This window comes from Suncus etruscus, chromosome 14 (genome assembly GCF_024139225.1).
Source record: "Suncus etruscus isolate mSunEtr1 chromosome 14, mSunEtr1.pri.cur, whole genome shotgun sequence".
In the NCBI taxonomy this organism is placed as follows: Eukaryota; Metazoa; Chordata; class Mammalia; order Eulipotyphla; family Soricidae; genus Suncus; species Suncus etruscus.
In genome coordinates, this window is record NC_064861.1 from 51713639 (window position 1) to 51741244 (window position 27606).

Here is a 27606-nt window from a genome sequence, read left to right on the forward strand (position 1 = left end):
CTTTCCCCATGCTGGGCTGTGGTTGAGCCTGAGGCAGCTATGTGCCCTGACTAGTTGCACTTCACCCCAGCAGGCCAAGCCTAATGCCCTGAGTCCTAAAAGTCATCCTCATCCAGGAGAAACAGACATCTTTTGGGGTCATTAGTGATGAGGGACATAGAATCTCATCAGCAAGGGCCTATGACCTCTGCCAGGGAAGACTTGTGGTTACACACCTTGTCTTCCCCCAAGAAAGATGTGGAGCCAACCCCTGGCAACTGCAGCAGGAGAGTGGCTAACAGAGACCTATCAGCAATTGTTAAAAATTATTTTTCATTTGTTTTGGAGCCACACACAGTATTGCTCAGGACTTACTCCTGGCAGGCAAGGGGGACCAAATGGGAAGCTGGGATGAAACCTTGGTCAACCACATGAAAGGCAAATGCCCTACCCATTGTGCATCACTCCAGCTCCCAAAATTGCTCATCTCAGACTGTGTCTAGAGCTGTGCTCATTCTCTACAGTTGTGTCACAAACTGTCACAAAGCTAGTAGATCAGAACAACCCTCAGTTCTCTTCTCAGACTTTTTGGGCCAGTTCTCTTGCCAGGCAGATGACAAGGTTCCTGGCTGCTAGCGGGACTTCCTATCCCTCAGCATCCAGCAACTGGACAAGGTTAATGCCTAGGACACCAAGGCCCTGTCAGACTGACTGATCCAGTCTGACCCTCAAGACCTTCCTTTGAACTTTCAGTCCATCCCAAAACTGTCTCCCACCTACATCATGGCAGTGCCATCATAGGTCATGGTGGGGACAACTTACCACCGAGGTAGGGTGTGGGTTACATGAGAAAGCTGCCTGCCACAAGAGCTGGGGACTAAAACTGGAATCAAATCATATGCATGACCCACACACACCAGCAGAGATCAGAACAAAGATGGGGGGCCAGAGATATAGCATGGAGGTAAGGCGTTTGCCTTGCATGCAGAAGGTTGGTGGTTCGAATCCCGGAATCCCATATGGTCCCCAAGCCTGCCAGGAGCAATTTCTGAGCGTAGAGCCAGGAGTAACCTCTGAGCGCTGCCAGGTGTGACCCAAAAACCAAAAAAAAAGAACAATGATGGACCTAGAAGATCCAGTTGTCTCCCGGAGACTAGGAAATAGTCTACTGTAAGATGTGAGAATCCAGGTCTCTTCTGTATACACATTTTTTTCATTGTTGGGCTCAGTTCCAAGTCTGCTTTGGGGGGAACCAAAATAAGGAAAAGGCTCCCACTGAGATTCAATGTGGCTGCCACTGTCCTGCCTCCCTCTGATTCTCCCCCACACGGACTCTAGTAAGGCAAAGTGGAGGTCTGTTCCCATTCAAGTGAGATAGCAAGTCTCTCAGGGATTAAAGCTTGTGTTCCATGAGACAAAACAACACACAACACACTCATACAGAGCACCTCCACACAATGGCTCTGGGAAGAACACAAGTCTAAACACACACATATAGATCTACACACAGAGTTCATACACAATAGCTGTGGGAGAAAACAAGTTTAGACACACACACAAGCATAAACATATAAACAGAGCCCACATACACAATGGCTCTGGGAAGTACACAAGTTTAATATGTGGAGATGAACAGAAATGCCAGGACAGAGTGGAGGAGCACAGGGACACTGGACGTGTCACAGCAACTAAGGGGTAAGTCTTCCAGTGCCCTGAGAAGGTTGTGAGACCTGCGTGTAGGAGTGACCCCGACTCTGGAAGGGGAGCAGGGGCACTGCCGCTGCCTGGCCTGGGCATTAATACTTGAGGAGGCCTGAGCCCCGGGAGTGCAGGGGTCCACACTGGAGGAGGGAAGTGGGGTTCTCTCCAGGACAACCCCTCCCCACACTTGCTGGAGTAATGGGCAAGGTGGCCTCATGGTCCCCTGGTTTTCTGAGTCATCGGCACAACGGAGCAGGCTCCTCCCGGCACATGGATCTCAGGAGAGGTGTGAGCCCCACGGAGGTGAGCACAGTGGAGGTGGAGGAACCAGACTCTCTGAGCAGCGCCGAGCCAGAGATGGAGGCCTCTTAGGCGTCACTGAGATTGTCCAGGAGCACCTTCTCCCCAGGCTTAAAGGCAGGCATTCCCAGGTAGGGACAGCTGGCACAGCGGAAAGCATCCCCGAGGTAGCACTGTGGGGAGAAGAGATGGTCACAAGAGAGCCCAGAACCGTGTCCCTGCAACACCTGCTAGAGAAGACTGAAGGATGCAGCGGTGCACATCTGTAGGTCCAATTAGACCCAACAGGATGCTAGCTGAAGCATCCAAAAGCAGAAGTTTAGCAAAGTTCCTTGGGGGCCATATTTCCATATTCTCAGCAGTTTAAATCAGTCAAGGAGACAGAGCAACAGTACACTTGCTCCATAGGGCACTTGCCTCGCATACGGCAAACTCAGGTTTGATCCCTAGACTGCCATCTGGGTTCCCGGAGTACCACCAGGAGTGATCCCTGAGTTTAGAGCCAGGAGTAAACCCTGAGCACAGTGGGTGTGGCCCAAAAACCAAAGAAAAAAGTAATTTTTTAAATCAAATCACAGTCTAGCTTGGCCAAATGGCACCACCAGGTCCCAGCATCAGGAAGGACAAGCGTCCTGGTCCCCTGCAAGGCAGTGTACCAGCCCTCTATAGCAGGTGACAGTGTCTCGGCACCACCTAGGCTGCATGCTCTACGCCTAACCATTGTCCTGCTCTTTAGACACTAAATCCCTCATGAATCCATGTTTAGTGCACCAGGGTGCCCAGCACCACTGGGAGATTGTGAGCACGAGGAGGGATCTGGACACTCACATTCCCACAGGCCGACTTGGGCTGGGCACTCATTTGTTCCTGGGACTTCTCCTTCTCCAGTTCTTCTGCAAGGCCACAAGTACTGGGGAGAAATAAGGAGACAAGAATGAGATTTGCTGCCACCTAAAAGCCAAGACCTTGACAGAACCAAACATGTTCGAACACTTAAAGCTAGGAGTGTGAGAGCCCAAATGTGGAGATTCCCAATTTTACTTGGCCCAGTACCCCTACTCATCTCAGCTAATAAATATTATAGGAAAAGCAGACAGAGAAATAAAATTAAATATATACTTGGAAATGTTGGCAATGTCCATACTTAACAAAACACTGATGACAAAAAAAAAACACAAAACACTGATGATTAGAAAAGTCTGCAAATAGAGCACCAGGTAATATTTTAATATCTTAATATCTGTGTGTGTGTGTGTGTGTGTGTGTGTGTACCAGGTAATATTTTAATATCTTAATATCTGTGTGTGTGTGTGTATGTGTGTGTGTGTGTGTGTGTGTGTGTGTGTGTGTGTGTGTGTGTGTGTGTGTGTCTGTCTGTCTTGGGGTTTGGTTGGTTGTTTTGTTTTTGGTTTTGCTTTTATTTTTGCTTTTTGGAGGGGGTAGTCTTCCCCAGGGCAAGACCCTGTGGTGCTCAGGAGACCATGAGTTGCCCGGATAGAATGTAAAGGCCTGTCCCATCACCGCTGAACTTTTCACTACCCTTTCTATTGACTTATAAAGCTAATGTACGGTCCTGACATTGGACCTAGTTATAAAGATAAGGCACCTGTCTAATACAGGGCCAGCTCCGCACCACATATGGTTCCCTAAACCCCACAAGGATTAACCTCTGCTCCCAGAGCCAGGAGTAAGCCCTGAGTATTACTGGGTCTAAGCCAAATCCCCAAGAACACCCCCCAATACTAACACTAACAGATTGAATGAATGTATCTAATTCTACTTTCCCTCCAAATCTCACTAAGGACATAAACCAACAAAGGCAGAGACACTAAGAAAGGAGATAAAAGACAGAGATGCTAAGGAAGAATAATCCAGTATTGGAAACAGTAAAGCAGGGGCCGGAGAAACAGCACAGTGGATAGGAGTTTGCCTTATATATGGTGAATGATCCCGGCATTCCATAGGGTCCCCAAGTACAGCCAGGAGTAAGGCCTGAGGGCAAAGCCAGGAGTAATCCCTGAGCATCGCCAGGTGTGGAACAAAAACAAAACATAAAACAAACAAAGCAGACGCAGAAGGAAGAGCTGACTGGCCAGACACCAAACCCCAAGTAACTATTAACTCATATTATCCCCTAAACCACAAAAGAAATCAGTGGCACCAAAGGAATTAACTATCCTTCCTCTGAGAAATCTAGCCCAAACACATTGACTTTGCAGAATCAACAAAGTGCTACCCAGGGTCCCTTCAGTAGAGTCAGCAAATGTCCTAGATAAAGCCTTGAGCTCTGAGCACCAGGCCCCCACCTATGTTGCCATTAAGCAATCACCAATTGGCAGGCACCTCCTCTGAAACAGTCTCACAGAGGTCAGAGTAAAAAAGCAACTTGGGAAAACAGAAAATGCAACATGGGAAAAGTCTTGAAAGCACTAACACTATCCTCAAGAAAAGAAGATCATATGGACAAACCTAAGGATGCTAGTGGCAGGAAAGGCAAGATAGGATAAGGTGCTTGCCTTGTACAATTGTGTAAGCCCCCAAACCAACAAAACTTAAAAGGTGTTTTTTAGAGCGGTGGTGCGGAGTTGTAAGGCATCTGCCTTGCTGGAGCTAGCCTAGGATGAACCGCAGTTCGATCCCCCAGTATCCTTTATGGTCCCCCAAGCCAGGAGCTATTTCTGAGCACATAGCCAGGAGTAAACCCTGAGCGGCACTGGGAGTGGCCCAAAAAACCAAAAGAAAAAAGTGGTTTGATTTGTTTGATTTTGGGGCCACAGATGGAGGAGCTCAGGATTTACTCCTGATTTTGCACTTAGGAATCACTCCTGACAGTGCTCAGAAGACCATATAGGGCACTGGAAATCAAATCCAGGTCAGCCACATGCAAGACAATTTTCCTACCCACTGTATTATATCTCTCTGGCCTGTATTTTGTTTTGGTTTGATTTCGTTTGTTTTTTGGGGTTTTTTGTTTGTTTTTTTAGTTTTGGGGTCACACCCGGCAGCACTCAGGGATTATTCCTGGCTCTATGCTTAAAAAACGCTCCTGGCAGGCTCGGGGGACCATATGGGATGCCGGGATTCAAACCACCGTCCTTCTGCGACTAAGGCAAACGCCTTACCGCTATGCTATCTCTCCGGCCCCATTGGTTTGTTTTTTTGGGGAGGCCACACTGGCAGTCCTCAGGGGTTACTCCTAGCTCTGCGCTCAGAAATCGCTCCCGGCAAGCTTGGGGGACCATATGGGATGCCAGGGACCAAACACAGATCCATCTCGGGTAGACTGTGTGCTACTGCTGTGCTATCACTACAGCCCCTGGCCTGTATTTTGATTTTGTTTTTGTTTTTGGGGCCACACCCGGCAGCGCTCAGGGGTCACTCCTGGCTCTACACTCAAAAATCGCTCCTGGCCGGCTGGGGTTGGGGGGGGACCATATGGGATGCTGTGGGATTCGAACCACCGTCCTTCTGCATGCAAGGCAAAGCACTCTACCTCCATGCTATCTCTCCGGTTCCTGGCCTGTATTTGTTTGTTTTGGTTTTTGGGTCACACCCAGTAGCAATCAGGGGTTACTCCTGGCTCTGCACTCAGAAATCACTCCTGGCAAGCTCAGGGGATCATATGGGATGCTGGGATTCGAACCACCGTCCTTCTGAATGAAGGTAGGCAAATGCCCTACCTCCGTTTTATCTCTCCAGCCCCATTTTTTTTTTTAAATGGAACACTTCACGAATTTGCATGTCATTCTTGCACAGGGGCCATGCTAATCTTCTCTGTATCCTTCCAATTTTAATATATGTGTTGCTGAAGTGAGCACCCTGGCCTGTATTTTTCTTTTCAGGCCACACCCGTTTGATGCTCAGAGATTACTCCTGGCTAAATGCTCAGAAATCGCCCCTGGCTTGGGGGGACCATATGGGACGCCGGGGGATCGAACCTCGGTCCTCCTTTGGCTAGTGCCTGCAAGGCAGACACCTTACCTCTAGTGCCACCTCGCCTGCCCCCTGGCCTGTATTTTTTAAAGTCAAGGGGAAAAAAAAGGAATCTCAGAAATTCATAACGCTGGGTGGTCCCCCAAGCCAGGAGCGACTTCTGAGCGCATAACCAGGAGTAACCCCTGAGCGTTACCAGGTGTGGTCCAAAAACAAAAAAAAAAAAAAAAAAAATTCAAAACGTCCCAAAAAGTTAAAAAAAAGAAAAAAAAAAAGTAAAACATTATAGTAGAACTAAAGTAACTGAATATAGATCTTAGAGAATAAACTTGCAGACATTTTCCACCTATGTGTGCACACCCACCCACCCCTACACACACACACACACACACACACACACACACACACACAAAATGTAAGAGAAAAAAAGTAGCAGAATCCATCAGAAATTCAACCATTTGAGCAGCAGGTTAAAGGAAGAAAATACAAAGGAAGAAGACAAAAATCACAAGGAAGGGCCTTGCACACAGCTAACCCAGGATGGACACAAGTTCAATCCCGGGCATCCCATATGGTTCCCCAAACCAGGAGTGATTTCTGAGCACAGAGCCAATAGTAATCTAAGAGCGTCGCCAGCTGTGGCAAGGAGAAAAAAAAAAAGGAAAAATCACAAGGAAAATCAAAGTCCACCTCTCAAGACAATGATCTAGATCAAGAGGACACTGAGTGGCTCACACAGAAGTCAATAAACCCTACTCATGACTTGGTATTATGAAATTAAACAAGGAATATAAATTTTGATGACAGAGCACATGCATACCTGATGCAAGGCTCTGGGCTCAATATCTGGTACCACATGGCACCCTGAGTACCACTAGATACTGGCTCCAAAAAAAAAAATCTACTAAGTGATATCAGAAATTAGGAAGATTCTAGAAACTTCCAAATCAGAAGAAAAGGAGCCAGAGCGATAGCACAGCAGGTGCAGGTAGGGTGTTTGCCTTGCACACAGCTGACCCGGTTTGATTCCCAGCATCCCATATGGTTCCCTGAGCCTGCCAGGAATGATTATTGAGTGCAGAGCCAGAAGTAATCCCTTAGTATTTCAACAACAAGCAGCAAACAAAAATAAAACATAAGAATAAAATAAGAAAATAAGGAGTCTTAAAGAAAGAATTCATAAACAAAATGGTCTCGAATCACAATCACCCAAAATATGTAACAGAGGGGCCGGGCGGTGGCGCAAGAGGTAAGGTGCCTGCCTTGCCTGCGCTAGCCTTGGACGGACCACAGTTCGATCCTCCGGCGTCCCATATGGTCCCCCAAGCCAGGAGCAACTTCTGAGCGCATAGCCAGGAGTAACCCCTGAGCGTTACCAGGTGTGGCCCAAAAACCAAAAAAAAAAAAAGTAACAGAGATATCATTAAAATTCTAAGAGAATTGGGGGGGGGGGGGGTGGAGAAATAGCATGGCAATAAGGCATTTGCCTTGTGTGCAGAAGGTCAGTGGTTCTAGTCCCGGCATCCCATATGGTCCCCCGAGCCTGCCAGGAGTGATCTCTGAGCGTAGAGCCAAGAGTAACCCCTGAGTGTTGCCAGTGTGAGCCAAACCCCCCCCCCCAAAAAAAAATCTAAGAGACGGGGACGAAGCAGTGGTACAAGCGATAGGGCATTTGCCTTGCACACGCTAACCTAGGACGGACCACGGTTTGATTCCCCGGTGTTCCATATGGTCCCCCAAGAAAGGAGCAATTTCTGAGCACATAGCCGAGGAATAATCCCTGAGAGTCACTGGGTGTGACCCAAAAAACCAAAACAAGGGCCCAGAGAGATAACACAGTGGCGTTTGCCTTGCAAGCAGCCGATCCAGGACCAAAGGTGGTTGGTTCGAATCCCGGTGTCCCATATGGTCCCCCGTGCCTGCTATTTCTGAGCACTGCCGGGTGTGGCCCAAAAACCAAAAACAAAAAAACAAAAACAAAACAAAACAAAAAAATTCTAAGAGAAAAATCACTAGCTAATTAGATTTCTAAACACATGTGGCTAGGCATGAATAGGAAAGGGGACTGTGATGTGACTTGTGGCAGTGTCCAGCCTGTGTATGTGAAAAGAGTAGAAGAGTCCACAATGCCAGCTCTGCTCTGGCCCAGGGCACAGCAGGCGGAGGGCAGCTTCCTCCCTCAAACTAGTCATATGTGCAGGCCATCAGCCAAATCTCACACTTTGGCTCTAACTGCAAGTGCCCTTCCTGGGTCTACAGCTCTCTCAGTACTCTCTAATTCCCAGGAAGGAGTGCTGGTAGGCTAGAGGACTTCAATAGGCCTTCCTTTCCCTGGAGCAGTCCAAATCAGACAGTGCCCTTCCTCCCTGAGTGAGGTCTGGTGCCCATAGGTACTGAAGCATTCCCACAGCAGGAAGGAGTAACAACACAGACAGGAGAATGAGCGTGTCTGGGAAGAAGAGGGAGCAGTTGCAGTACAGAGTGCAGCAGAGGTGATTTCCAAGGCACTAGCAATCTCAGAGTCTTTTGACAGATCAGTATACAGGTGTTCATTTTATTACCCTCTAAGTGCTCTATGCACTCTTTCAGAGACATGTGCTACCGCTAGAGCACCCAGATATGGAGTAATAAAGCACTTTAGTTCTGTGGACTGAGGAGCGGTGGGGCCCACACTCACCAGTTCTTGCAGGCCTTTCTCTTCTTCCCCTCCCCGCAGGGAGCAGCCCGTAGAGAAGCTGGATCTGGCTTCTTCAGATCCTCTGGATCTAGGAGTTCATCAGAGTCAATGAGATCCTGAGAGAATAGGGAACAGTTAATGTCAAGGTCCTGGCTCTGCCACTGAAAAACTGACATTTCTCACACACAGACACACACACATATACACAATCCCTGGCAGCAGGTATAATAATCTCATAATCTCTCTCATATTCTCTCTCTCTCTCTCTCTCTCTCTCTCTCTCTCTCTCTCTCTCTCTCTCTCTCTCTCTCACACACACACACACACACACACACACACACACACACACACACACACACACACTCTCTCACACACAAATTTAACTAGCTAAATTTAACCAGGCTATGACAGGACTGAAACCTGATTTGCAGTGTGTCTAGAGAGAAAAGACAATGTGCGTGTGCAGAGAGATACATTACAACGTGTCAAGAGACTGATTATAAGGGAAAAAAGTGTTTTAATTACTTGAACATGGGGAGGGCTGCCATGTGAAAAGGGAATAATGGATTTTCCTGTATTTCCAGAGAAAAAAGCAAATGATGGGTTCATTTGTGGCAGTCTTTCATGTATAGGCAATTCATCTGTGACCTTTCTTACACACAGGCAAGCTTCTCTTGCTTAGAGTCTAGCCTATACAGTTGTGAAAATGGAGAACTTTGCTGTTGATAGCACTAATCAAAGATTAGACAGTAAGTGCTCGGGGACTCACCGAGACAAAGAAGCCATTCAAACTATTTTACAGACAAACAAAGGAGTTTTAATACATGACATTAAGTGAGAAGAAAATCTATGGGAAAAGAGGCTCTGAGAAAGAGATTTATGTCTCACATGAATCCCATTCCAATTTGGGGTTTCTCAACCTTCTTCCAACCTTCCAAACTTTTTCCAACCAGGTTAGTCCCCGCTAACCCTGATTTTCCCCACTATGGCTCCCATCTCATCACTAGCCCCTAGTGTAGTACCATGTCTCCCTGTTTACATGACTTTTGCCTGTGACCCTCTTGGCACATCCTGGGGGTGCAGCATGGCCTGGTTGAGACACTACTCTAGGTCACCGATGCCAGGCCAGAGAAAGAGCTCAATGGGCTGAGCATGTGAATTGCATGCAAGAGGCCCACATCGGATCCCCAGCACCACATGTGATCTCCCATGCATTATCAGGAATGACTCTGAGCACTGCTGGGTGTGACCCCAAAGTGAAACAAACAAAACCCTACACAAATGCCAGTGACAAACACAGTTACAATGTGGGACTTGAAAAACGCCCAGTGACAAGCCCAGAGGGCTTACTCCAAACTGCCACCTCCCCGAGGTGCGCCCGAGAGACGGCAACCAGGGACCCACAGTGCCACTCACCATACTCCCATCCTCCATGTCATTGGCCGAGAGCGTCCAGAGCTTGGCGGCAGCAGGGTCTACAGCAGGCTTCCCTGCAACCAACCAAGATAGGGAAAAGAGCTGCATGAAAATAGCTGGAAGCTGCTACTGACATCTAGGGGGAGCTTCCCGACTCCGCCATGAGCCAACACCCAGTCTGCCAGTCCACTGGAGTTTGGGGTCCAGATCAACCACTTGTAAAAGTCCTGAACCTTGAGCCAGTCACGTCCTGTCAGTAACAAAATTGGACTATATGAAGCATCTGACATTTGTTACTGAATTCTGACAGCTTCGGGAGATAAGTATACCCTCAGACTCATTTTAGAGATGATCAAACAGGTTTATCTCCTTAGGCCTGTTAGACAAAAAACTAAGGTATACAAGTCAGTTAACTGCTTTTAATCTGCCACATACAAGAAAACACACTCCACAAGGATCGAAGAGATAGTGAAAGCAAACTATAGCAAACTGTAGTACACTTATTTGCCCTGCATGCCTGCGGAACATGGCTCAAATACACAATACCACATCTGGTCCCCAAATACTGCCAGGGATCATCCTGAGCATAACAGGAGTAACCCATAAGCACAAGCAGATGTGGCACAAATACAAAACAAACCAAAATAGTTTTTAAATAAAAGTGGGGCTGGAGAGATAGCACAGCAGTAGGGTATTTGCCTTGCATGCAGCTGATCTAGAGGGACCCTGTTTGATTCCCAGCATTCCATGTGGTCCCCAACCTTCCAGGGTGATTTCTTTTTTTTTCTTCTTTTTTGTTTTTTGGGCCACACCTGGTGGTGCTCAGGGGTTACTCCTGGCTATCTGCTCAGAAATAGCTCCTGGCAGGCATGGGGGTACCATATGGGATGCTGGGATTTGAACCAACCACCTTAGGTCTTGGATCAGCTGCTTGCAAGGCAAATGTCTCTGTGCTACCTCTCTGGCCCCCCAGGGTGATTTCTGAGCACAGAACCAGGAGTAACCCCTGAGTGCCACTGGGTGTGGCCCAAAAACCAATCAATCAATAAAAAATAAAGTTTAATAAAATAAAATAAATAAAAGAAAATGTGGGCCAGACTCCCAACACCAGTGTGAGCTCTACATGATCCCCTAAGCCCAAAAGGAGTGATCCCTGAGCACAAAGCCAGAAGTAAGTGCTGAGAAGCTCTGGTATGGAAAAGAAATGGAAAAGGAGGAGGAGAAGGAAATGGAGAAGAGAAACGGAGAAGTAAAAGAAGGAATGGGAGGGGCTGGAGAAATAGCACAGTAGTAGGGCATTTGCCTTGCAAGCAGCCAACTCAGGACTAACGGTGTTTTGAATTCCGGCATCCCATATGGTCCGGTCCCCCCATGCCTGCCAGGAGTGATTTCTGAGCACAGAGGCAGGAGTAACCCAAGTGCCACCAGGTATGGTCACCCCTCCAAAATAAGGGGGGGGTAGGAGAGGGGAAGAGAGAAGAAGGGAGGGAAAAAAGGAGAAGAGAAGAAAAGAAAGAGGTAAGGGAAAGGGGGAGAGGAACCCCAGAATCAATACTGATGGAGATAGATTCACATTTCAGGACTGACACAACAAACCCACTTCTAATTCTCTGGCTAGGCCAAGAAAAAACATGGAAGGGCTGGAGGAAGCTGAAAGCCCAGGTTCCTTGGGTGCAGGGATCCCTGTCCCAGCTGCCTTTCCACTAGGCAAAAAGCTGCCTATCCCAGACTGTATGTTCTGAGATCAGAATGCCAAGGTGGGATAGTCAAGGCAGTGCCAGGGGGTGAACCTGTCATTTCTTGCATCCCTCACAGCTGGGATAGATTTTTTCAATTCAGGCATTAAAATAATGACAGGAAAGGTATAGTGATGGCAGGGATGCATGTGATTTTCTTAGCAGAGGAAAAATTTTAAAGGTCTAAAATAATAAATAAATAAATAAATAAATAAATAAATAAATAAATAAATAAATAAATAAATAAATAATAGCGCAGCGGTAGGGCATTTGCCTTGCATGAGATCAACACTAGATAGACGTGAGTTCGATTCCCAGCATCCCATATGGTCCCCCTGAGCCTGCTAGGAGTGATTTCTTTTTTTTTTTCTTAGTTTTTGGGTCACACCTGGCAGTGCTCAGGGGTTATTTCTGGCTCCACGCTCAGAAATCGCTCCTGGCAGGCTCAGGGTACCATATGAGAAGCCAGGATTCGAACCACTGACCTTCTGCATGCAAGGCAAACACCTTACCTCCATGCTATTTGTCCGCCCCGCCAGGAGTGATTTCTTTTTTTTTTTTTTTTTTTTTGGTTTTTCGGCCACACCCGTTTGATGCTCAGGGGTTACTCCTGGCTAAGCGCTCAGAAATTGCCCCTGGCTTGGGGGGACCATATGGGACGCCGGGGGATCGAACCTCGGTCCTGATCCTTGGCTAGCGCTTGCAAGGCAGACACCTTACCTCTAGCGCCACCTCGCCGGCCCCCCCAGGAGTGATTTCTAAGCGCTGAGCCAGGAGTAATCCCTAGCGCCGCCAGGTATGGCCCAAAAAAACAAAATAAAAAATAAATTAATAAAAATCCTCAGAGTCAGAGAAGCTAACTTCAGCCAAACAGAAACAAAGGACAGGTGAAAAGAGAAGCTGGTGACCTTTACTATCATCCCCGAACAGTGAGGTCCTCTAAGGATAAAGGAGGATAAATGTCATAACGTGGGGATGATAAACCCTGTGACTCAGGCCTCTAGAACCAGGAAGATCTTATGTCCTCTGGGGCAGAAAAAGGGGCTGAGCAATGTAACAGTGACATATTAGTTCTGCTTCTGGCCCAAATACACCAGGTCATTAAGTACTTCTTTTCAATGTAGGAAATGACAGTCACTAAGGGAAGTCACAGATACAGGTGGCAGACAACAATCACCACTTCTTCAGCTCTCTGCTTCCTCAAATCCCATGAAGGCAGAAGTATGTCCATAGGCCAGTCTTACCTGAAGGCGTCTTCTTGGCAAAAGAAAGCTTAAGCTGCGTAGAAGAGCCCACTTCAAAGTTGGGCTTCCGGCCCGTGACCTGAGCAGACAACAAGCTGTCACTCTGGTAATCCAGGTGTTCTATGACAGATTGCCGCTCCTCGGGACTCAGGGACTCCTGCTGCAGCTGGAAATGAGGACACGGAAAGGGTCAATTCACAAACCTACAAAGTGCTGTGGTACAACTGTGTTGTCCTAGATGGATAGCGAACACCCATTTCTTTCTATTAAGTATATTGTGGAGGATAAAGACATTGCCATTTGCCTAATATTCCGTTTTCCACAGAGCAGAAGCCCAGAGTGGAACTGCTGTCTGGGTGTTTTAGAAGCCCAGGGCTCAGAGCCAAGTGATGGGAATTACCAAAATGAGTCAGACAGGGTCCCGGGGACCAGGATCTAAGCCCACAGCCAGGAAGCCAGCCACAGTTAAGGTATTAGACATGTATGTCTGGGGCTGGAGAAATAGCACAGCAGTAGGGCGTTTGCCTTGCACACAGCCGACCCAGGACAGACGGTGATTTGAATCCCAGCATCCCATATGGTCCCCCATTGCCTGCCACGAGTGATTTCTGAGCGTAGAGCCAGGAGTAACTCCTGAGCACCACAGCACCACCGGGTGTGGTCCCAAAACTAAAAACCAAAAAAAAAAAAGTAGCACAGTGGGAAGGGCATTTGCCTTGCATGCAACCAACCCAGGTTCAATCCCTGGCATCCCATATCGTCCCCTGAGCTTGCCAGGAGTAATTTCTGAGCACAAAGCCAGGAATAACCCCTGAGCACTGCTGGGTATAGCCCATAACAACAACAAAAATAGAATAAGAAGAAAATGTGTAGAGGCCTGAGCCTTGCCTTGTACATGACAGACCTGGGAACAATCCCCAGAACCCCATATGATTTCACAAGCCCATCAAGTTTGAGTCCGAGTGCAGAGCCAGGAGTGAGCTCTGAGCATGGCTGAATGTGCCCCCTTCCAAAAAAAAAAAAGTGTATATACATATATATGTCTTTTTTTCAATACGTAAAAATGTGGTCTAAAATATCACAGGAATAAAAAGTGTTATGCTGGAGATAGTGCAATAGGCTGAACACATGCTTTACATGTGGGATGTCTGGTTCGATCCCAGATACCACATGGTTCCCCAAGCACTGCCAGGAGTGACCCGTAAGCACAGATCCAGGAGTAGCCCTTGAGCACTGCCGCTGTGACCCTCCCCACAAGTAAAATAAGAACGAAACCAAAATGTATTTGTCAGTTGCTTCAAGAGAGAAAAGTTGGGGCCGGGCGGTGGCGCTAGAGGTAAGGTGTCTGCCTTGCAGGGCTAGCCTAGGACAGACCGAAGTTCGATCCCCCGGCGTCCCATATGGTCCTCCAAGCCAGGAGCGACTTCTGAGCGCATAGCCAGGAGTAACCCCTGAGCGTCACCGGGTGTGGCCCAAAAGAAACAAAAAAACAAAAACAAAAAACAAAAAAAAGAGAGAAAAGTTGAGCATAGCATGGGCTGACATGTCACTTTATAGTTCATATGTATTTTTCCTTTATAGTTTCTGAGCCACACCCAGTAGTGCTCAGGGGACTTTATGGGGTATGAAGAATCAAACTCAGATCCACTGCAAATGCCTTACCCACTGTACTATCTCTCTGGTCCATATAGTTTATATTATTAATAAGTCTGAGTAGTTCTTATTTTAGAATAAAAACCAGGAAAGCTTAAACTAAAAGGAACAATAAGAAAGGCTGGGCACAATGAAATAAAGGTCTTTGGGGCCCGGAGAGATAGCACAGCGGCGTTTGCCTTGCAAGCAGCCGATCCAGAACCAAAGGTGGTTGGTTCAAATCCCGGAGTCCCATATGGTCCCCCGTGCCTGCCAGGAGCTATTTCTGAGCAGACAGCCAGCAGTAACCCCTGAGCACTGCCGGGTGTGGCCCAAAAACCAAAAAAAAAAAAAAGAAAGAAAGAAAGAAAGAAATGAAGGTCTTTGGACACACAGAAAGCTGGCAATTTAAAGCTCCTATGGTGTACAATTAACTTCTGTTTTAAGGCCACATCCAGCTGTGTTCAGGGGTCACTCCTGGTGGGCTCAGGGGATCAAATGGGATGCTAAGAATAAAACCTGGGTAAGCCATATCTAAGGCAAGCACCTGGCCCCTATTACATTAAGTATTTCTAATGATGTGCCAGAAATAAGATTAAGGGGGCAGGGAAGGGGCCGGGAAGGTGGTGCTAGAGGTAAGGTGTCTGCCTTGCAAGGGCTAGCGTAGGACAGACCGAGGTTCGATCCCCCAGCGTCCCATGTGGTCCCCCCAAGCCAGGGGCGATTTCTGAGCCCAAAGAAAAGAAAAGAACCTGAGCGTCAAATGGGTGTGGCCCAAAAGCCAAAAAAAAGGGGGGGGGCAGGGAAGATGGCACAGAGCTCTGAATAAATGCCTTGTACAAGAAAGTCCTGGGTTCAGTTCCTAGCACTACGTGGTACCCCAAACACCCTCAACCAGGAGAAGCTCCTGGCACTGCTAGTAGGGAATCATAAACAAACAAACAAACAAAAAAAAAGTAAAAGAAATGGTATCAGGGCTGGAGTGACAGTACAGGGGTAGGATGTTTACCTTGCACATGACCAACCAAGGTTCAATCCCTGACATCCTATATGGTCCCCCCAAGCCTATAAGGAGAAATTTCTGAATAGAGCTCGGAGTAACCCGAGTGCTATTGTGGTCCAAAAACAAATAAAACAAACAAAAACAAATCATGGATCATGGGTCACAGAAATAGTACACAGGTAAGGTCTTTGCCTTGAACACGCCAATCCTAGTTTGATATCCAGCACTGCATAAAGTCCTCCAAGCATAGCCAGGGGTAATCCCTGGAGTGGGGGCAACAATACAGCAGGTAGGCTGCTTGCCTTGTATGAGGCCAACCTGGATTTGATACTCAGCACCCCATATAGTCCCCTGAGTTCCATCAGGTGTGATCCCTGAGCATGGAGACAGGAGTAAGCCCTGAGTAGTGCTGGGTGTTGTCCTAAAACCCATTCTCCTTCTCCCACCTCCCCCGCCAAAAAAGAAGCAGAATCAAATTTCTCTACCATAACACCAAAACCCCAGGTGATTTAGGTTGATTTACATCAACAATGAATTCTATTTCCCTCCTCAGAACTGAACCCATGCTCCAACCCCACACCCCAAGCAGAGTGTCCATTCCTCAACCTCCTGGGCATCAGGGACCTCACAAGTAAAGCTCTCCCCCAGGGTTTCCTAGTCCACACACTAATCACCTAGTTCATTACCTAGTCTACATACTAATAACCTCACCTCCTGGGCTTATTTCTCCCTGATTCTCTGCAGGATCACCTGACAAGGAGATAAGGGTGTAGTCACCAAAGGCTTTAATTTCCAGCAAGGAAGATTGTTTACCTCTTTAACTTCCACTAGACCAGAAAGAGTCAGGGCTGAGCACAGCTTAGACACTGTCTTCACTTTGCTGTTGTTAACTGCCAAAAGGAAAATCCCAATTAATAGTTTCACATGCAGAATTTAGTCCTGTACTAAGTTCCTCCCTGGCTGGGGAGTTTCTTTCTTTTATACTTTCCAATAGACCTATTTCAAAAAAGAAAAGAAAAAAGAAACAAAGTTTTACATGCCAAAGCAAGAAAAATAATAAAGGCTTGATTCTCTTTGAGTCAGCAGGCATTAAGATGATAATAACCTACTCTGCTTAATGCATACATATTTTAGTGATGGCATTTGGGGGAAAGACAACCAGCAAGGGTCAGGAGGCCTGGGGCCCATTCCTGGAGGCTCTTGGCTGAACGATCAGCAATCCTGCTGTGCTCTCAGGACCTGCTATGCAAGGATTACTCAGTCATCTATGCATAGGTGCTTGGGGGCCTCAGAACTACAAAGAGGATCAAGCCTGTGCCAGCTACAATAAAGAAACAAGCTCTGACACCTGTGAAATGCCCCCTGCCCCAGTGATAGTATTTTAACTGGACCAATCCTTTTGGCTGATTGAAATGATGTTTGTTTTTAGGCCACACCCAGCAACACTCAAGGCTTACTCCTGGCTCTGTGCTCAGGGATCACTTCTAGAGAGACTCAGGACTACATGGGGTGTCAGAGATCAAAATAGGGATAGCTGTGGCAAAGCAAACACTTTGTTTTGGTAAGTATCTGCTGTACTATCACCCTGGCCCAAGATTAGAGGGCTCTTAGCTATGCTTTTAAGAGTCATGTGAAAAATCCATTATGATGATTTCTTATCACTCTGCTTCTTGGAAATCTCTTAGCTTCGTTTGGGTTTTTTTTTGGCCACATCCTGCAGCCCTTATGGGTTATTCCTTGGTCTGCACCCAGGGACCATGTACAAGGCAAGTGCCCAACCCACTGTGTTATCGCTCCAGCCCCAGTACTTAGAAATCTTGGGATCTGAGAGATAATAGAGGGGTTAAGGCATGTATCTTGCATCAGTTAACTTCATTTGATCCCTTGTACCACACAAAACACCAGGAGTAATTCTTGAGCACAAAGCCAGGAATAAGCCCAAGAACATCCAGGTGCACCAAACAAACCAACCACACCCACCAAAGTAATCTTAAGAATTTAATAATAAGTCCCAGAGAGATAGCACAGCGGCCTTTGCCTTGCAAGCAGCTGATCCAGGACCAAAGGTGGTTGGTTCAAATCCCAGTGTCCCATATGGTCCCCCGTGCCTGCCAGGAACTATTTCTGAGTAGACAGCCAGGAGTAACCCCTGAGCACCGCCAGGTGTGGCCCAAAAACCAAAAAAAAAAAAAAAAAAAAAAAAAGAATTTAATAATAATCTTAAGTATCTTTTAAATATCTTTATTTAAACACCTTGATTACAAATATGATTTTCAGTCATGTTCACCAGTGCAAAATTCCCATCACCAATGTCCCAAATCCTCCTCCCCAACCCACCCCTCCCTTGTACTCTAGACAGGCTTTCTTTTTTTTGGTTTTTGGGCCACACCCGGCAGTGCTCAGAAATAGCTGACCGGGATTCGAACCAACCACCTTTGGTCCTGGATTGGCTGCTTGCAAGGCAAACGCTGCTGTGCTATCTCTCCGGGTCCTAGACAGGCTTTCTACTTTCCTCATTCATTCACATTGTTATATTCTTAAGTATTTTCTTTGAAAATTCTGGAAAAGGGACCGGAGCGATAGTGCAGAGATAGAGCATTTGCCTTTCATGCAGCTGATCTAGGACGGAACTTGGTTTGATCCCCAGCATCCCATATGGTCCCCCAAGCCAGGAGCAATTTCTGAGCGCATAACCAGGAGTAACCCCTGAGCATCACTGGGTGTGGCCCAAAAACCAAAGAGAAAAAGAAAAAAGAAAATTCTGGAAAGGAAAATAAAAGTTTTAGTTACGGGAGGTTTATTTCTTTAATTGGTTTTTGTTTGTTTGCAGGGGTGCTGTCTGGGTTACTCTTGTCTTTATGTTCAGGAGTCATTCCAGGAAGGGCTTGGGATCAAACCAGGGTCAGTGGCATGTAGGGGCAAGTGCCTTAACCCCATGCTATCTCTCCTGGCTCCAAGCTATTTGAGGTTTAAATTCCCAGAGGAGTTGGAGTCGCTACAGGAGGTAAAGGCTATACATGTAGCTGACCCTAGGCCCAGCCCTGCAAATCATCGCCTGAGCACTGACAGGTGTGACCCAAATATTTGCTATATACATCATGTCTATATTTCCACAGGAAAACCATTATTTACATGCATTTCACTATTATCTTTGTGGGTTTTTTTGTGTTTTTTTTTTTTTTTTTGGTTTTTGGGTCACACCCGGCTGTGCTCAGGGGCTACTCCTGGCTGTCTGCTCAGAAATAGCTCCTGGCAGGCACGGGGGACCATATGGGACACCGGGATTCGAACCAACCACCTTAGGTCCTGGATCGGCTGCTTGCAAGGCTATCTCTGTGCTATCTCTCCGGGCCCGGAAATGGTCATTTGATGATTTTTGTCACTGTGCAAAAGTGGTAAGCATGAAACTAACCTAGATGGCAGAACCACAAAATATATACACAAAACATACAGGCACCACCCTTATACCTGTGATCTGGTGTTGATCAAAGCATTTTTTTTTTTTTTTTTTTTTTAGTTTTTGGGCCACACCCGGCGGTGTTCAGGGGTTACTCCTGGCTGTCTACTCAGAAATAGCTCCTGGTAGGCATGGGGGACCATATGGGACACCGGGATTCGAACCAACCACCTTTGGTCCTGGATCAGCTGCTTGCAAGGCAAACGCCACTGTGCTATCTCCCCGGGCCCCGATCAAAGCATATTTTGCTAGTATCTTATCACTGAAGTTTGCTCCTCTATTGCTGCAGTTTTCCATTCACAATTTAACCACTCACTTGGTTCGATCCCTGCGTCCCCCGTGCCTGCAGGAGCTATTTCTGAGCAGATAGCCAGGAGTAACCCCTGAGCGCTGCCAGGTGTGGCCCAAAAACCAGAAAACAAACAAACAAACAATTTAACCACTCACCTGTTTTCAGCTGGATAGTTTCCTATTTTATGGACTAAAGATCACAATTCTTCAAGAGACGTGTTGCTTCAAATTTTTGTATTAATTTAACCAGATGGAGAAGGTTCAGCAATAGGAACAGGATATCAAAAACAATACCCCCCAAAAAAGTAATATCCCCTCAACTCAAAACAAAGTAGCCATCACACCTTAAGATTCAACCCTGTGGGCCGGGTAGGTGGCGCTGGAGGTAAGGTGTCTGCCTTGCAAGCGCTAGCCAAGGAAGGACCGCGGTTCGATCCCCCGGCGTCCCATATGGTCCCCCCAAGCCAGGGGCGATTTCTGAGCACATAGCCAGGAGTAACCCCTGAGCGTCAAACGGGTGTGGCCCAAAAACCAAAAAAGAAAAAAAAAAAAAAAAAAGATTCAACCCTGTTACCTCTTTTGAATGAAGATCTGCTTACCTGCAGCTGTCTCTATTGGCTCTTTCAAAAAAAGAGAGCCACCAGGCCGAAGGATCCGGGCCATCTCAGCCAAAACCTCAGGACTATGAACCGTGGCACTTCCAGGAACGATCCCAGACAGAATACAGTCAAAGCTAGACTCTTTGTGTGCGGCTAAGGAGAAGAAAGACAGGATCTGCAATTACCTGAGCCCAGCAGCAATCTCCAGTCCTCACAAAGCCCTGGGAGAAGGAACACAACCCCATTTGGCGAACACTATTCTATCAACACCACTCGCAAAAACCATGGTGACACAGCTACTGCTCTTTCAGCTTACTAATTTCATGTTATCAATTGTTTTTGAAAAGTTCTTTTTGGGAAACTGGAGAGAGCACAGTGACTAGAGAGCTTGCCTTGCAAGCAGCCAAACCCGGTTCAGTCCTTGGCACCCCATATGGTTCTCCGAGCCCACTAGGAGTGACCTTTGAACACAGAGCCAGAAGTAAGTTGTGAGCTCCTCCAGGTGTGACCCCAAACACAATACCACCAAAAAGGCAGCACCTCCCAAGCCTCCAGCCCTCTCAAGACCATGTGGGAGAACTTACACTGCAGCAGTTGGTTGATGTTCTCCACAGACACTTGGCCTGCATCACCAGTTAGCCCTTGAAGTTGATCCACCAACTCTTTCAGAGCCTCCACTGGAGCTGACTTATCCCAGACCACTGCCACACACTGGCCTGCTGAGATCCCAAAAGCAGCCATTCTTGCAATGCTGGTACACCTCAAAGCTATGAAGAAGAGAGTTGAGACTGAGCAGACACAGCAGTTTCATCTATGACCTGGTAGCAAATGCAATCAGAGTGGCAGCCTAATCCCAACTTCCCACCAGCAAATGCTGACATCAAAAATAAATAAATAAATAAATAAATAAATAAATAAATATATATATAAATAACCTCTTATTAACCAGAAAGAAAAGAACAAGAATTTGAGAACCTGAATTTCCTCACCCCAACATTCCTAGAGCCAGCAGGAGCCTTCTCTGGTGAGAATTCTGACTTGGCAGAAAGGTTAAAGGCAGAAAGAGACTTATTTCTGATCTGAGACAACTCAGCTTAATTGAGTATAAATAAGGACATTTAGTAGAAGTAAAACTCCATAGCAAGGCAAATAACAAGCAGATTTAATCATAAGCTTAAATTTTTTTTTAAAGATTTAAAAATGTATTTTTTTTTGTTTTTGGGTCACATCCGGCGGCACTCAGGGGTTACTCCTGGCTCTGCGCCCAGAAATCACTCCCAGCAGGCATGGGGGACCATATTGGATGCCAAGATTTGAACCATAGTCTGTCCTGTTTGGCTTCGTGCAAGACAAATGCCCTATCACTGTGCTATCTCTCCAGTCCCCTTTAAATATATTTTTAATTAAATTTTTTTAAAAAAATTTAAAGATTTTTGGGGCTAGACAGATAGCACAGTGGTAATGCATTTGCCTTGTCAGCGTCCTATCCGGGATGGACCTGGGTTCAATTCCCAGCATCCCATATGGTCCCCTGAGCCTGCTAGGAGCAATTTCTGAGCACAGAGCCAGGAGTAACCCCTGAGCACTGCCAGGTGTGGCCCAAAACCCAAAAATAAATAAAAAATAAATAAATAAATAAATAAATATTTTAAGAGATTAAATGGTGGTAGAGAGCTGGAGAGATAGTACAGCAGGGAGAATGCTTGTCTTGCATGTGACCAACCCAGGTTTGATCCCCAACATCCCATATGGTTCCCCCAACACCACCAGGAGTAATTCTGAGTGCAAAGCGTGAAGTACCCTCTGAGCATCACTAGGTATGGCCCACCAAAACAACAACAACAACAACAACAACAACAAAGAGAGTTCAATGAAACGTGGATGGAGCTGTAAAAACAGTAGAGTAGGTAGTCCCTTGTCTTGCACAAGATCAACTCATGTTCAATCTCTAACATCCCATTTGGTCCTCTGAACACCACTAGGACTATTTCCTGAGTGCAGAATCAGGTTACACCCCACACACACACCAAAATGAAAACAAAAAGGTTAGGGTTTGAATCCAAACATGACAGGAAAGTCTATGCTTTCTACCTATGGAAATTACCCCCAGGATCAACTTTCTCTTCTACCTGATACTCCAAGGAGTATAGAATGTGCTCAATGAAACTAGGTCAGGAGATAGTGCGCTACTCAATTCCTCTTTTCTTTTTCTTTCTTTTTTTTTTTTTTTTGGTTTTTTGGGCCACACCTGGCGGTGCTCAGGGGTTACTCCTGGCTGTCTGCTCAGAAATAGCTCCTGGCAGGCACGGGGGATCATATGGGACACCGGGATTCGAACCAACCACCTTTGGTCCTGGATCGGCTGCTTGCAAGGCAAACGCCGCTGTGCTATCTCTCCGGGCCCCAATTCCTCTTTTTTTAAACATCAATGCCACAGCTTCCAAACTGAAATGTCTCTAATAAATGACACACGTCAGAAGCTGGTGGGAAAGGGGACAGGGATGGATCAGTCCTAGGCTCAAGAGTCTATGTTCCTCAGAGGTTCACTGACAGTCATGCCACTCCAGACAAGCTGGGACTGCATTTAAGCCAAGTCCACTGTTATGCTCTTCCTTCTTTAAAAATGGTCATGTGGGGGGCCGGCGAGGTGGCACTAGAGGTAAGCGCTAGCCAAGGAAAGATCGCGACCGCAGTTCGATCCCCCAGTGTCCCATATGGTCCCCCAAAGCCAGGGGCAATTTCTGAGCGCTTAGCCAGGAGTAACCCCTGAGCATCAAAGGGGTGTGACCTGAAAAACCAAAAAAAAAAAAAAAAGGTCATGTGAGGGCTGTGGAGATAGCATGGAGGTAAGGCATTTGCCTTGCATGCAGGACAGTGGTTCGAATCCTGGCATCCCATATGGTCCCCTGAGTCTGCCAGGAGAGATTTCTGAGTGTAGAGCCAGGAGTAACCTCTGAGCGCTGCTGGGTGTGACCCAAAAACCAAAATCCAAAAAATAAGATCATGGGGGGCCGGAGAGATAGCGTGGAGGTAGGACATTGGCCTCGCATGCAGAAGGACAGTGGTTCAAATCCCGGCATCCCATATGGTCCCCTGGACCAGCCAGGAGCGATTTCTGAGCATAGAGCCAGGAGTAACCCCTGAGCACCGCCGGGTGTGACCCAAAAACCAAACGCCCCCCGCCCAAAAAAAAAAGTCATGGGATGGGGCTGAAGCAATAGCACAGGAGGTAGAGTGTTTGCCTTGCATGTGGTCATCCTGGTCATCCCACATAGTCCCCAAGCCTACTAGGAGTGATTTCTGAAAGCAGAGCCAGGAGTAACCCCTGAGTGATGTTGCCCCCCCCCAAAAAAAAGTTCAGGGAAAAATTGATATAGCACATTGGACAAAGTATTTGTCTTGCATCTGAGTTCAATACCCTGCACACTATATGATCTTCCAAGCACTAACAGGAGTGATTTTAATGCTAGAGCCCCGAGTAAGCCCTGAGAACAGCCAGTGTGGCCCCCAAATAAGAAAACAAATATCCTATATTTCTGAAATGTTGTTGTCTTTTTTTTGTTGTTTTGTTTTGTTTTGTTTTTGGGCCACACCTGGCGGTGCTCAGGGGTTACTCCTGGCTGTCTGCTCAGAAATAGCTCCTGGCAGGCACGGGGGACCATATGGGACACCAGGATTTGAACCAACCACCTTTGGTCCTGGATCGGCTGCTTGCAAGGCGAACGCCACTGTGCTATCGCCGAAGTGCTATCTCTCCGGGCCCTGTTATCTGTCTTTTTAAAAATATATAATAATAAAAGGCTGGGGCCGGAGCAATAGCACAATGGGTAGGGCATTTGCCTTGCATGTGACCAACTGGGTTCGATCCCCAGCATCCCATAAGGTCCCCCCAAGCCTGCCAGGATTGATTTCTGAGTGCAAAAAAGGAGTAGTCCCCAAGTGCCACCAGATGTGGCTCGAAATTAAAAAAAAAAAAAAAAAAAAGAGTATGAAAAAATTAAAAATAAAAAGCAATGCTGGCCAGAAAGACTTAGAACAGGGTTTAAGGTTACTGCCTTAAAGCAGCTGACCCCAGTCCTATCCCAGCATCTCTATGATCTCACCAAGCATCACCAGGAGTGATTGGTAAGTGCAGAGCCAGGTGTCAGCCCAGATGAGCCCCAAAACCAAAAAATCTAAAATAGAATAAAAATGAAAAGCACGGGACAAACACATCAGGCATCTAAGTCAGCCTACTTAGAGGTTGTGACTCAGAGCCCAGTTTCACAACCAGCAAGAGGTGGAACAGAGTGATTGTCACGTCACTGGCCTTGTTTGTCGGGCACCTCTCCAGCTGTGACGTCTGTGGGCACAAGCCCCTGGCACTGATACAATCTAACTGGCACACAGTGAGAGAAGGGTCTGGAATCACTGACTGAGCTACATCAGATTATTTCTAAGATCCCCAGGCACATATTGTATCTGAAGGCATCTGTTGTCTCTGAAACATGAAGGGGGCCAAAAGGGTACAAGAAAATTCAAGTTTAGCTATCAGTTCAAGGCAGATGCTTAGGGGCCGGAGCAGTGACACAAGTGGTAAGGCCCGTGCTAGCCTAGGACAGACTGCGGTTCGATCCCCCAGCGTCCCAAATGGTCCCCCAAGTCAGGAGCAATTTCTGAGCACATAGCCAGGCATAACTCCTGAGCATCACCAGTGTGGCCCAAACACCAAAAAAAAAAAAAAAAAAAAAAGACAGATGCTTAAAAATAGTCTGCAATTGAGATACCACTTGTAGGGATATGCCCCAGGAATTCAAAAACACAATACAAAAATGCCCTTTGCACTCCTATATTCATTGCAGCACTATTTATAATAGCCAGAATCTGCAAATAACCCAGGTGCCCAATAACTGTAGTATAGGGCCAGAGCAATAGCATAGTGGTAAGGCGTTTGCCTTGCATGAGGCCAACACAGGATGAACCCCAGTTCGAATCCTAGCATCGCATTGGTCCCCTAAGCCTGCCAGGAGCGACTTATGAGTGCAGAACCAGTAGTAACCCCTGAGTGCCTCCGGGGTTAATCAAAAAAAATCAAAAAAAAAAAAAAAAAAGAAAAAAAGAAACTGTAGTATATCTATACAATGGGATACTATGTAGCAGTTAGGAAAAATGAAGTCATGAAATTTGCCTATACATGGATGGATATGGAGACTATTATGCTGAGTGAAATGAGTCAGAGGGAGAGGGACAGACATAAAACTGTCTCACTCATCTGTGGGATAAAAAAAAAAAAAAAAAAAAAAAAGAAAGTATGGTAATAATATCTAGAGACAAATTGAGATGAAGGCCAAGAGGATCCGTCCATGATCTGAAGCTTACCACAAAGAGCAGTAGCACAGTTAAAGTTCTAATTGCATTGACAACTACCATGAAAATGATCGTGAGAGAGAAAAGTAGGGGCTGGAGAGAGAGCACAGCGGTAGACTTTGCCTTGCATGCAGCCAACCCAGGACAGATGGTGGCTCGAACCCCAGTATCCCATAGGGTTCCCCAAGTCTGCCAGGAGCGATTTCTGAGCGCTTCCGGGTGTGACTCAAAAGCAAAAACAAGGGGCTGGTGAGATAGCATGGAGGTAAGGCATTTTGCCTTGCATGCAGAAGGACGGTGGTTCGAATCCCAGCATCCTATATGGTGTGTGCCCCCCCGACCCCCGAGCCTGCCAGGCATGATTTCTGAGAGTAGAGTCAGGAGTAACCCCTGAGTGCTGCCGAATGTGACCCAAAAACAAACAAACAAAAGAGAGAAGTAGAATGTCTGTCCCAGAGACAGGCAGGGGGTGGGAAGAATAAAACGGGGGACATTGGTGGCAGGAAAGTTACACTGGTGGTATACATTCGATGACTGAAATCCAACTACAAACATTTCTGTAACCAGATGCTTAAATAAATTATTGGAGGGAGGTCAGAGAAATAGCACAGCGGTGGGGTGTTTGCCTTGCATGCAGGAGAGATGGTGGTTCAAATCCCAGCATCCCATATCCCTCATAGTCCTGACAGAAATCTGCCAGGAGCGATTTCTGAGCACAAAGCCAGGAATAACTCCTGAGCGACACCAGGTGTGACCCAAAATGACCCAAATAAATAAATAAATAAAAAGAAAAAAGTATAGAAAAGGAGGGCTCTCTCCAGCAATCAATCAGGTAGGTCAAGAGTTAAGGATTCCAGAAAATGCCAAGCATTAGCATTTCCAATGGAAAGGTTCAAAGATGCGGCAGAGCTCAGAAAACAAACCCTCGGGGAACCGCTTGCCAACACCCACAGAGCCTGCAGATTTTAGTGGCAGACCCTGCAGTGATATAGTCCTGGGTCGTCCCACTGTCATGCAGGGCTAAAGGTTAGAAAAGCTGTAATTCAGAGCCTGAGCGATAGTACAGCAGGTAGGACAATAGTTTTGCATGAGGTCACCTGAATTCAATCCTCTACACTCCATATAGCCGGCTGAGCCCCATCAGAAGTGATTCCCCAGCACCACCGAGATGTAGCCCAAACACAAAACAAAAAAGGTCCCGTTGTGAGTTAGCCCTCTCTGCAAACCATTTGCAAGAGCGTTGCTAACATGAACTTCTGGGGAAGAGGGGACCATCCCAGAACCATACTCTGCATTTATATCCCTAAGGCAAGACCTACAGAGTCGCCCAGATCTTTGGTAAACTCGGTGTCAAAACCAACGCCACCAGTCGCTCCCATCTTGGCAAAACTCTTCAAATTTGGTTAAAATAAGATGCCAGGACTCCAGTCGATATATGCAACCCGGGAGAAGACCTAGTGGGCCCATCCATGCTTTTAGCAAGCATCCTTCGATGTGGCTGGTTCCAGTTAGACACACGCGATCAGACCCCACCTTCTGGACATTTTGGAGGTTCAGGCAAGTCACGAACTCAAGAAAAAAAGCACAACCCAGAGACCACAGCCATAGGTGGGGGGGGCATCTGCCTTGCACGATAACGACCCCCCTAACGGTTTTCCTAGAACCTCCAGTAGGGGTCCCGGCATACAGAGCCAGGAGTAACTGCTGAATATAGCCAGGTATGCCCCCACCAGCCCCCCAAAAAAAGAAAAAGTGTCCCCCCATCACCACCACCACCCATCACCGCCATCCCCCAAAAAAAAGAGAAAAGAAAAAGCACACTTCCAAGACCCACAAAGACCAGATGGGGCTCAGCTTCCATGTGCAAAGAGGGAAGGCGGCCCAAGGTCGCCCCAGCTGGCTCGGGGCACAAGAAGCGGGTCACAGGCCAGAGAGGCGTCCAGAAGCCCGCGGGCTTGTTCAGGGTTCGAGCCAACCCGGGGGAAGAGGCAGGCGGGGCAGGTGAGGAAATCACCTGCGGAGCCGGCTGGCCCCTCACTTGGGCTTGCCTAGGACACGAGGCCACTGAGCTCCTCCTGCAAGTGCCCACAGGAGCGGGAAACGGGCATGGAGATGAGCTGAGGACGAGCGCGGCCAGGGAAGAACACTCGCTTCCCGGGAGAACAAAACAAGACTCACCTGCAGCCAGGTGCTCACTCTCGCCCCGACCTCCGCGGCCGCCGGCTCCCAGGATCGAGTTTCTCGCGAGAGGTGGAGCCGACTCCCGGGCGGAAGTGTCCAAGCCGTCCTCCG

At 47.2% G+C, this 27606-nt stretch overlaps 1 protein-coding gene and 1 non-coding gene across 2 annotated transcripts; both read right to left on the minus strand.

Annotated features, from left to right (window-relative positions):
* Positions 1-1576: 1576 nt before the first annotated feature.
* CIAPIN1 (cytokine induced apoptosis inhibitor 1) lies at positions 1577-27577 on the minus strand. The gene is made up of 10 exons (XM_049786149.1): positions 27493-27577; positions 20553-20735; positions 19969-20121; positions 16435-16511; positions 12987-13152; positions 10007-10080; positions 8591-8706; positions 2809-2890; positions 2038-2153; positions 1577-1998 (listed from the first exon to the last, which is right to left on the minus strand). Exons 2-9 carry the CDS (start codon positions 20707-20709, stop codon positions 2049-2051), a joined length of 930 nt encoding a protein of 309 aa, XP_049642106.1. The 5' UTR covers positions 20710-20735; positions 27493-27577; the 3' UTR covers positions 1577-1998; positions 2038-2048.
* LOC126029152 (U6 spliceosomal RNA) lies at positions 5692-5798 on the minus strand. The gene has a single exon (XR_007502803.1). It is a non-coding gene; the product is annotated as a U6 spliceosomal RNA (small nuclear RNA).
* Positions 27578-27606: the final 29 nt, after the last annotated feature.

Bases quoted from the DNA above. Each gene is read 5' to 3' on its own strand.
- CIAPIN1 (XM_049786149.1), bottom strand. From the start codon at position 20,709: ATGGCTGCTTTTGGGATCTCAGCAGGCCAGTGTGTGGCAGTGGTCTGG. The intron at 10,081-12,986 runs GTAAGACTGGCC...GGTTGGTTGCAG, and splicing joins TGCCAAGAAGACGCCTTCAG to GGAAGCCTGCTGTAGACCCT. The intron at 2,891-8,590 runs GTGAGTGTGGGC...ATTTCTCCCCAG, and splicing joins AGAAAGGCCTGCAAGAACTG to TACTTGTGGCCTTGCAGAAG.